At 52.2% G+C, this 10,330-nt stretch overlaps 1 protein-coding gene and 1 long non-coding RNA gene across 9 annotated transcripts in view; both read right to left on the bottom strand.

The window, feature by feature from the left end:
- Positions 1-2,984, bottom strand: LOC149120948 (uncharacterized). The gene is made up of 3 exons (XR_016224568.1): positions 2,900-2,984; positions 1,952-2,098; positions 1-1,024 (listed from the first exon to the last, which is right to left on the bottom strand). It is a non-coding gene; the product is annotated as an uncharacterized LOC149120948 (long non-coding RNA).
- A 1,862-nt stretch (positions 2,985-4,846) lies between these two features.
- The window catches only part of NOD2 (nucleotide binding oligomerization domain containing 2), a 41,059-nt gene continuing 35,575 nt past the window's right edge, over positions 4,847-10,330 (bottom strand). For 4 of the 8 annotated variants that reach the window (XR_016224566.1, XM_008275042.5, XM_089318848.1 and 1 more), the window contains 2 exons: positions 8,722-8,805; positions 4,847-5,932 (listed from right to left, as the gene is read on the bottom strand). Coding sequence is in view for 4 of the 8 variants with exons in the window: in XM_008275042.5 (XP_008273264.1) it covers positions 5,860-5,932; positions 8,722-8,805 (157 nt within the window). In the remaining 4 variants the exon portion in view is untranslated. Of the gene's footprint in view, positions 5,933-8,721; positions 8,861-10,330 lie in introns of all 8 variants that reach the window. The other 4 variants (XR_001795775.4, XR_016224567.1, XM_008275044.5 and 1 more) reach the window with 3 other exon arrangements.

Genomic DNA, 10,330 nt, shown 5'->3' with positions numbered 1-10,330 from the left:
TCTCATAGTTCCCAACAAGCAGCCATCAAAGCAAATGCAGCCCTCTGCCTCCCCATGAGGCGGTAAACTCTAGGCTACTTAGTAGGGTCTATGACCTGAGAAACACCCCATCAGGACTCAAGGAGCCCTCTTGGTGGCCCTGGTCATGGTTCCTCGTAGCTCCTGCCCCATGCTTCCCAATGGCCACTAGAAAGCACTCCCAGCCCCACCAGATTCAGCGTTGATCCCACTGCCCACTCGGTGACCTCCCACTCGACACCGCCAGAAGCACACTCCTGAGGGTCCCCACTCCCACTGCAATCCTCTGCCCTCCTCATCCCAGTAACTGGCAACTTCCAGGTGGGCGTCAGCTTCCCATGGTCCCAGCCATCTTCCCCCCAATCCTGCGACCATGGGCGATCAGGAGCTGTAAGCTGAGGGCTGACTGGACGGAGGCATCCCCACAGGCAAAGCCAGGGTGCCAGTGCTTTCTCCATGGCATCCCAGCACTGTGCTGGCACGGAGGACTGAGGATGCGATTCCCTCTCAGGGAGGGAGACTCCCAGGTGCAACTCCACACTGGTCACCTAAAAGCTCTTTCTGATGAGATAAGGGGGATTACTTTAATCATCTGTAAACTAATCCAGCTGAACAATAAACCCCTGCTCTCTCATCTGAGCATTTTTACTGTTGACAAATGATTTCTGTGTGATTCTAGGAACACCCCCAGAAAGGACCAGGACACAGTGCTGTTCACTGAGACCTTTGTGGTACCCCTGGAGCACATTTCGGGCAGCTGATGGATTAGGCATGGTCTCACGTCAGAACGTTCTTCCTCCCTCAGGAAGGAAACACTAACAGCAGGAGGGAAAAGGGGACTGGTTCTTAGAAGCAGCCCCAACTTCCATTTTCTGGTCCCTTGAAATAGAGCAGCTTCTTTATTCATTCCACAACTGTTTACTGGGTACCTACTACATGCCAGGCACCACTGTGGACTCGGAGGATGCTGTAGCGGACATGGCCCCTGTTCCAGGGGGCTGATATTCTAGGGGAAGAAAGACACAAAAGTGCATCAGGTGGTGCCTGCTGTTAAGCCGGTCGGGGGGAAGGGGGGAGAGTGACTGAGGACTGGGAGGTGGCATTTGAACAAAGACATGCAGGAAATGAAGTGAGCCACACCACTCTCTAGAAGGGGAAGAGTGGTCCTGAGCGGGGGGGGGGGGGGGGGGGGGGCAACTGTAGAGACCGGGAAGCAGCAGCACGCTTGGCACTGTCCAAGGAGAGCAAAGAAGCCAGTGTGGCTGCAGCACACAGAATGGGGGAGTGAGGAGCAAAGGGGAGGCCAGAGAAGATGCAGGGGGCATCCAGGTCAACAGGACACCCTGACACTGACCCTGCACGCGACATCCTAGGGGGTCTGGGTCGGCGCAGTGGCTGATTTGACAGGCAGTTGAACGGCTCACACGTGAGTTCAAGGCAGAAACAGGGAGACCAGTCAGGAGACTGTTGCAGCAACCCAGGGGAGGGCAGGTCCCAAAGGAGCCCCTTGTCTCCTGCGGGCGGGGAGAGGGCAGGTAGGAGGCAGGAAGGAGGGGCACATGGAACTGAAGAGTCAAAGAAGCTGTTCCAGACACAGAAGGAATGCGGCACTCCCAAGAGGCTGACGGGAGAAGGTTGATGCTTACAGGATTGGATTTGTGGACTGTTCGGGAAGCAATGATAATGTAGGAATGAATTTAGAGAGGGAAAAAAGAAATGTAGGGGAAGCAGCAGCCAAAGACCTTGGGTTTCCAGTGTGCACGGCTAGGGTCCTTCACATGTAACCCTCCCAGGGGAAACTGCCCGGGGCCCATCCTGACATCCTTTATGCCTCTGCCATTCACCGGTCACCACCACCCAGGATCTGCCACTGTGCATTCCTCAGGCACCGGCATCGCCAGGGTGTCACTCTGATGCTGTGCACATTACCCACCGGGCTGAACGCCCGCCTGCAGGGGGACTTCAAGCCGGATTGCTGCAACCATGGGAGGAAGCTCTCGCCTCGACTCAGCCCCCGTGGAACATGACTCCACCTCTCACACACTGTGCGGTGGCAGCATTTCAGCATCTTGTTTTGGTGCTGTGAGGCGGAGTGGGGCGGGGGGAGCGGGGAGGACAGAAACACTTGGATTGACATGTTTTTTCTTCCAGAAAGATGAGGCGGATAATTAAAGTCTGGGGCTCTATTGAAAATGCTCCTGCTCCTCCAGCTTGTTTTTCTTTCACCTAAATATGATGCATTCTTGGCACACATCGGTGGGCTGTTTGCTCCTGAAGCCCCTGGCCATGAGCATTGACCTTCCAGGCAACTCCCCTACCTACCACCTTAAGATGAAGACTCCCAGCTCACTAGTTCCCTGCAAAGTCCTGGAGTGTGTTCAGTAATAACTGCCAAACTTTTGAAACTGATGGACCTTCTCCTATTCTGAACTCTGACCTTAACTGCATCACAAAATCTCAGTACCACCCTTGTAACCTCTTTTCCCCCTAGGTGGTGGCATCCATGCCCAAAGACCCCACCCCCATCCCGACACTGAGGAGGACCCCACCGCCGTTAGCTCTGGCTGGGGCATCTCCGTGGGCTCCAGACTCCCACCCCACCTCAGATCCCCACCTGCCTCCCCGGTTCCACATCTCATCCCAAACTTGACAACATCAAACCCAAGTCCTGCCCCCTTCTAAGCTTGCTTCTTACCCGTGGTCCCCAGCTACTCAAGTCAGAAATCACGGAGTCATCCTCGATTCTCCCCTTTCCCTTCTCATCCCATCCACTTGGGAGCCCTTAGAAATCTGGGTCTAAGAGGGCTGGGGAACCGCTCTTCTGCCAAGGGCTATATGGATATTTATAACAGCATTCATGGGCCATAAAAAAATAACTTACAAAGTAGCCTGCTGTAGATTTGTTGAATTCCAAGCAACCTGCAGTTGCCAAGCAAGTTGGTGGGTCTTATATGGTCCACAGGCCAGATGTTCCCATCCTTGCAAAATGTCTTCACTCTACCTCCACTACCAACACCTGAGGCTGATCAACTGCCTTTCCCTTGCAACAGCACCATCCCCCTGGTTGTGAGTTATTCCAGTCCCATCACTGCTCCCCGCCCCCACCCCCCGGGAGCAAGAGGTCTTCTGAAAGTGAAAATTGGGCTGTATCTATCCCCCTCTAATAATCTGCCATTGCTCTAAGATCAAAGACCAACTCCTCGACCATGGCCATCCAGGCCCTTCTTGAACTGGCCCCACCTACCTGTGCAAACCCACGTAGTAACAGCCTTCCCCTCACTTGTCTCTGAGCTTCCTATGCTGCTGTAATACCACAAACCCAAGGACACCAGTTACTCTCTTACAGTCCTAGAAGCCAGAAGCCCCTAGACGGGCTGGTCCCAAGGCAGGGGACGCCATGTTCCCTCCAGAGGTTTCCTTGCCTTGCCCAGCTTTTAAAGCTACATCCCTTGGCTCGTGTCCCCTTCCTCCAGCTTCAAAGCCAGCAGTGTAGCCTCTTCCCTCAGCGGTTACACTGCCTTCTTGTCCTGTGTCAAACCTCCCCATGCCTCTGTCTTCCAAGGGTACTTGTGACCGCGTTTAGAGACCATCCAGCTATGCCAGGATCGTCTCCCAACTCAAGGCCCTTATTCACATCTGCAAAGTGCCTTTTGCAAGGCAAGGCAGCATTCACAGGCCTCCAGGGTTAGGACCTGCGTGTCCTTGGTGGCCATTATTCTCCCTGCCACACCTACTGACCTCTTTCTCACAACAAGGTCTTTGTCCAGCTTGTTCCTCGTGACCACCAAGTCCCTTCTTCCCTCTGCCTCTGTGTGTCCAGCCCCTTCCAATCCTTGGAGATACAGCTCAGCCGGCTCCTCCTCAGAAAACCTGTTGGAACCCACCCCTAGTCTGAAGAAGATTCCTTCCACCACACAACTTTGCTTCTGTCCCTCCTAGGCCTTACCGTAATGGGCCTTACTTTCTATTTGGATGCATTTTTACATTGTGGTGAACTGTGTTCTGCTCTCTCCTTCCCTTTCCCATCAGTGTCACAGGCTGGGGACTGTGTCTGCCCGGTTCATCTATGGGCTGTCCTAACACGCCTGGCTAATTAATCAATCACTGCTGAACCACTCTGAGGACTACGGCGTGGCGCAGACAGACTGCTGTGTGTGTCTGTGCCTCACAGAAAGCAGCCTCATCTCGACCTGCTACACCAGAAACAATGGTCTGGGCAGAAGAGAGCACCACCCGCCAAGAGACCCACGGACACGCTTGCACACAGGAGCCCAGGGAGAAGCCGCAGCACTGAGTGCGCCAGACACACACAAAACCTCAAGGAAGCAAGACTTCTCTCTGGCAAGCAGCCACCTGAGCCCTTCCTCATTAAGTGCAGCGAAGAACGATTCAACACAGAAGGCTGCTCGTAGAAGAAAGCTGTACACAGATCTCCCCCATCTTTCTCCTAATGTTAAAGACTCCTGGAGCCACTTGGAGAGAATCAAGAGAGACACGGGGCCTCTGGCGCACCTGCTGTACCCTTTCTGCCTGGGCACGCCAGGCTCCCGCACCGCTCAGAACTTCATGCTGGGTGAGACCCTTCAGAGCCGCAGCCAAATGTGTTTTGATTGCCAGGCCTATTTCTAAGACTTGCTTCTGCCTGAAGCAATAAATCACCCGGTTGAAAACATTTCCCTCCCCCTTCCAGTCGAAAATGGTGCCTTAAAATTGGACAAGTTTTATGATTATTTAAAAATGTTTGCTCTCTCTGTGTAACTCTGACTTTCAAGTAAATAAATAAATCTTTTTAAAAAATGTTTGGTCACAACAAAGACAGCTTTGGTGATGCAGTTGTTTTCTGTGATTATTTATAGCACAAAGTTCATGGTCATGTTTTCTATAAAAGTATAAACTTGAGAGAATACAAGGTGGTTTATAAATATTAAACAGTTTTCACACGTCATCATCTTTGACACAGGACCTGATGGTTCACGAAGGTTTCATAGGCATCCTATTGAAAGACCCAGAGACGTCTGCTTACAAGGAGGGGCCCGATTTTGCCCTGTAAACCTTCACTCCATAACTGAGTGTCCCAAAGCATTCTGGGAAGCCTGTCATCAACATTCAGGACACAAACACCAACCAGAAGCCTGGCGCGCTCTGTGATGCTGGCCCAGGTTAATTTTCAAAAGGTGCATTTGGATGAGGAGCTGTTTCTCAAGGCCACACTGAGGAGTAATTGATTCCACTGGAAAGGAAAGTCCCCCTGTGATCTCAGCTGGAGTGTGCTTGTATCTTTTGTGCAAATCCAGAATGTCTTGAGGAACAAATGGCGGTCATGGGTCCCCTTCCAACAGCACCAGAAAAGACAGCGGGGGCAGTTGTAGCCCCTCCCGCCTTGGACGCTGGGTCTAGGGTGGGGGTGCCATCCGTGATATATCACAGCCGAGGACAGGAATCTTCTCGATTTCATCACGTGCAGCAGTCCAGGCTGAGTGGCAGGACCAGAGGTGACAATGGCTAGGCGGACGTCCAAGAGTTGAGACGTGGCAGGAAGTTGCTTCTTGAATACTCTTCCCGCTTCCTGAGAGGAATGGGCAGGGGTCTGTGCTAATGCTCACGTCCCACTGACCCACATCAGAACCCTGCAGTGCCTCTTGTATGCCCATCGGCTGAATCTTGGGAGGCACTCGAAGGCAACACTAGGCCTGGGAGAAGCCTGTTGGGGAAGACTCCTGGGCTCCCAGCTCTTCCAGAGGAAGGACAGAGGAAGCTCTGTCCTTCTGGGCAGGACAGAGCTCAGTCGGAATGGGCCGCTGCCAGATGGGACGCAGCTCCTGGGGGCCAAACGCACAGACGTCACAGCAAGAGTCTGCTGTCCCTGTGGCTGAGCGCCTCCATTTCCTCTGGAGAGAAAGGGTTCCCGCGGAGCCTGCAGGGGACCAAGTGGAGAGGTCTGCGTGAGGACAACGAAAGAGCAGTGCTTTCCAACCACGCTGCTCCGCTCTCAGCCCACGCCGGGGAGGGGCCCAGCCCAGGGGCAGTGCTCCTGGAGGGCAGTCTGCGCTGGGACCCAGGGCGCACAGGAAGTGTTCTGCATGCAAGGCTCCGTGACTTTGCAGAACGCGGGTGCGCCACACGCGGCCCAAGGCCGGCCGTTCTTTTTAAGGCAACAGCAGAATCTGTCAAGAATGCAATGAGCAAGTCCTGCTGCTCCCCCAGGCTCTGTCAACAGGCAGCAAACAACATCATAACCCTTAAAATATCAACCTGATGCTGGTGGCTTGCGCCTTGGAAACAGACTGTGACATTCCTTAGTGCTGTGCAGTGGCTTCACCAAAGAAAGAGAGAAAACCTACACGCTGCCCAGGACTTGATGACCTCCCAAGCCAAAGGGATTACTCAATGATACAGAGAGAAAACTCTCCAGCCCCGTCTTTAGAAGCTTTTATTTTTAATGTTGTCATTTGATATCAACATTTGCTGCTGCCTTGATATGCTTTTTGAGGAAAAGACAAGATCTGCACATTTGAAGTGGGGGACACGGCCTTGCAGGGATGAGGCATTAGCCCTGTAACATGCGGGAGCCCAAAGCGCTTGGGCTGAGACGGTAGGTGTAGGGCTGGTGGTGTGGCACACGGGGTTAAGCCACCACTTGGAATGCTGGCATCCCATATCAAAGCACTGGTTAGAAAACTGGCCGCTCCACTTCTGATCCAGCTCCCTGCTAATGTACCTGGAAAAGCAGCAGAGGATGGCCCAAGAACTTGGGCCCCTGATACACATGTGGGAAACCTGGATAGAGTTCTTGGCTCCTGGCTGTGGCTTGGCCCAGAACTGGCCATTGCAGCCATTTAGGAAGTGAACCAGTAAATGGAAGATCTTTCTCTTTCTCTCTTTCTCTCTTTCTCTCTCTCTCTGCCTTCCAAATAAATAAAATAAATCTTAAAAAAAAAAAATGACAGTAGGTGTGGAGGGTCTGCAGATGCAAATTGGTGTGCCCATCTGCCCATCTGCTCATCCGAGAGGGCCAGCCCTTTCTCTCTGGATAATTACTGAAATTCTGCGTGGGGTTCTGGATTGCCAGCTCTTTTTAAGAAAACCCTGTGGGCCAGCACTGTGCCATAGTAGGCTAAGCCCCTACCTGCAATGCCAGCATCCCATATGGGCACTGGTTCGTGTCCTGGCTGCTCTACTTCCAACCCAGCTCCCTGCTAAAAGCCTGGGAAAGCAGCAGAAGATGGCCCAAGTGCTTAGGTCCCTGCACCCACGTGGGAGACCAGAAGAAGCTCCTGGCTTTGGATCGGTCCAGCTCTGGCCATTGCATCCATTTGGGGGGTGAACCAGTGGATGGAAGACTCTCTCTGTTTCTATCTCTGCCTCTGCCTCTCTGTAACTCTGACTCTCAAATAAATAAACAAATCTTTTGAAAAGAAAAGAAAACCCTGCAATACAGTTTTAAAATATTGGTATGTAACCCAGTGTCTGAAATACATATGGTAAAACCTGTTCATGATGTGTTAAGCCAGGGGAAACCTTCCTGATGGTTTTGAGCGAGAAAGAGATGTTTGGAAACAAGGAAGACAAATCCTTGATTTCAACACTCTCTCCACGTGGAGGAAGGACTACAGCTTTCAGTTACCTAGAGGTGAACATGCGACTGTGCAGCAGCTCCACCCTGTGTAGCCTCCATCCGTGTTGCAGGGCTCTGATACAACAGCCTGACCTGTGAAGGTGGATGCAATGCCCAGGGCGCAGAAGCTGTGCTCCTTTATTTCATTCTCAACCATACCCCTATCCACTGGGCTGTTTAGAACAGAGCAGTTCTCAGTAGGTACTCATGATTTTCAAACGAAAGAAGCCAGGCCAGTGCTGTGGCCCAGTGGCTAAAGCCACGGCTTGCTGCATCCCATACAAGAGTGCCAACTGGAGTCCTGGTTACTCAGCTTCAGATTTCGCTTCCTGCTAATGTGCTTGGGAAGGCAGCAAAGGATGGTCCACGTATTAAGTTCCTGCCACCCTCGGGAGACCCAGATGGAGCCAGGCTCTGGGCTTCAGCCTGACCCAGCCCCAGCTGTTGCAGCTCTTTGGGGAGTAAACCAACAGATGAAAGATTTCGATTTCTCTCTCCCTCTCTCTCCCTGTCTCCCTCTCTCTCTGCCACTCTGCCTTGCAAATAAATAAGTAAATCCTTTTTCTCTTTTTTCTTTTAAGATTTATTTATTTTAAAGGCAGAGTGACAGAGAAAGAGAAGTCTTCCATCCCTGGTTAACTCACCAAATGACCACAATGGCTGGGGCTGGGCCATACTAAAGCCAGGAGCCAGGAGCTTCTTCCGGGTCTGTGGGTGCAGGGGCCCAAGGACTTGGGTCTTCCACTACTTTCCAGGCACATTAGCAGGGAGCTGCATGGGAAGTGGAGCAACTGGGACTTGAACCAGAACCCAAATGGGATGCTGGTGCTGCAGGTGGCAACCTAACCCACTCTGCCACAGTGCTGGGCCCAGTAAATCTTTTTTCAAAAAATCAATTATCGGTCACTGTTTATAGAGATATGAAGCCACTTCCCAGACAGAGATCAAGATCTGTTGCACTGAGAACAAATTAAGTGTGAGAGTCAGAAGGAATATTCAAAACACAGGTGTTCCTCTCTCCCCTCACTCCATTTTCCAGACTGGAAACCAGACTCAGCGAAGTGAACGGGTCTGCCCAGGGACCTTACCAGACTTCCAGGATGGTGTCATTGCTTGCCAGGGCCTGCAGGAGGGCTTCTGCCCCCACGAAGGTGATGCAATTGTTGGACAGCCTGGAGAAGAAGGTGGGATGGTGAGCTTCAGGCACGCTCAGCTTTCCTCTTGCGCCTGTCCAGTTAAAGAGGCTTTGGGAATTAGCCGGCCTTCTGAGTCCCACCCACTCCCTAGACACGCCCCTCTCGTGTCTGAGCTCAGCCCCAGAGGCTCAGTCCTTCAGTGAAATGCAGCCTTCTCTGCTCACCAGATTACTTCATCTGGGCAAGGAGGCCCTCCATGGGGGAGGGTCTGTAACATAGCCCATTTCAGTACTAGATTCCCTGGGTTCAAATCCAACCTATACACTTCTGTTGGATCTCAAGCAAATCAATCCCAATTTCCTCAATCTGTAAAATGAGTCTACAAAAGTACAAACTTTGGGCCCAGCGTTGTAGCACAGTGGGTAAAGCCACTGCCTACAACACTGGCATCCCATATGGGCACTGGTTCAAGTCCCGGCTGCTCCATTTCTGATCTAGCTCCTTGCTGATTCACCTGGGAAAACAGCGGAGGATAGCCTTGGGCCTTGGCACCCATGTGAGAGCCCTGGAGGAAGTTCTTGGCTCCTAGCTTTCAACAGGCCCAGCTCCAGCCATTGCAGCCACTTGGTGATTGAATCAGCTGATGGAAGATCTCTGCTTCTCCCCCTCTCTCTCTAACTCTGCCTTTCAAATCAATAAATAAATCTTAAAAAAAAAAAAAAAGTACAAACTTTGTGGAGATAAGAATTAAACAAAGAATGTCCTATCTATGGCATTTGGCACAGTACCTAACTGATAAGACATAAAACTGATAAAAAATGTCACTTTGGGGGACTCAGGGTGCACAGGGACACAGATTAGAGAAAGCAGGCAGCTGGGGAGGGGGAGGGAAGAGAAGAGAGCTCACTATTTTGCTCCACTTTGCCTTCTAGAAAATGTCCACTTCTATCTTCTCCCTCCTCCACACTTTGGGAACTTCTTACAAGCTGACCCCTAAGGCAATGCTACCAGGAACAGCCAACAGCTGTTGAGGGCCCTCATTATCTATGTTCCATCAGTGAATGGAGGAGGGTTGGGTTGGCCCCATTTACACACGAGGCCCCTGGGGCACTTGGCCAAGGAGGACCAGCTGTGACAGTGGAGCTGGCAAGTGAACTCTGGCTCGCAGCCTGGATGCTTCACCAATGCTTGGCAGAAACTAAGCCTGGGCAAGAGAAGACAGGCAGCTCCATCTTTACAGGGAAGCGGAAGGGGACGCTAAATAACAAGGCTGGCGACAAGTAGCATGGGACAGTCCCTGCCCCTACACCCTGACCCTTGCCTGGCATCCACTGGACTCCAGTGTGGTAAGTCAGTGACACCGTCCGAGGACAAGCTTGCCACACCCACAGCCCCACCCCCACCCCACCAGGGTGCAAAGCTGGCATCTGGCTGGGACAAATCCAGGCTTCACCCAAGCCTCCCAGCCCACTTCCACCCAAATGGCAAATGGAAGTGTTTTGCCCAAACATTGGCAAGTCCCTAGCCCCTGGAAAAACAACACAAACACACATGGCCAGAG

This window comes from Oryctolagus cuniculus, chromosome 18 (genome assembly GCF_051225735.1).
Source record: "Oryctolagus cuniculus isolate XC-2025 breed Fujian yellow rabbit chromosome 18, ASM5122573v1, whole genome shotgun sequence".
Lineage (NCBI taxonomy): Eukaryota > Metazoa > Chordata > Mammalia > Lagomorpha > Leporidae > Oryctolagus > Oryctolagus cuniculus.
Note: the sequence above shows the minus strand (reverse complement) of the source record. Positions and strands in the feature narration are given on the sequence as shown.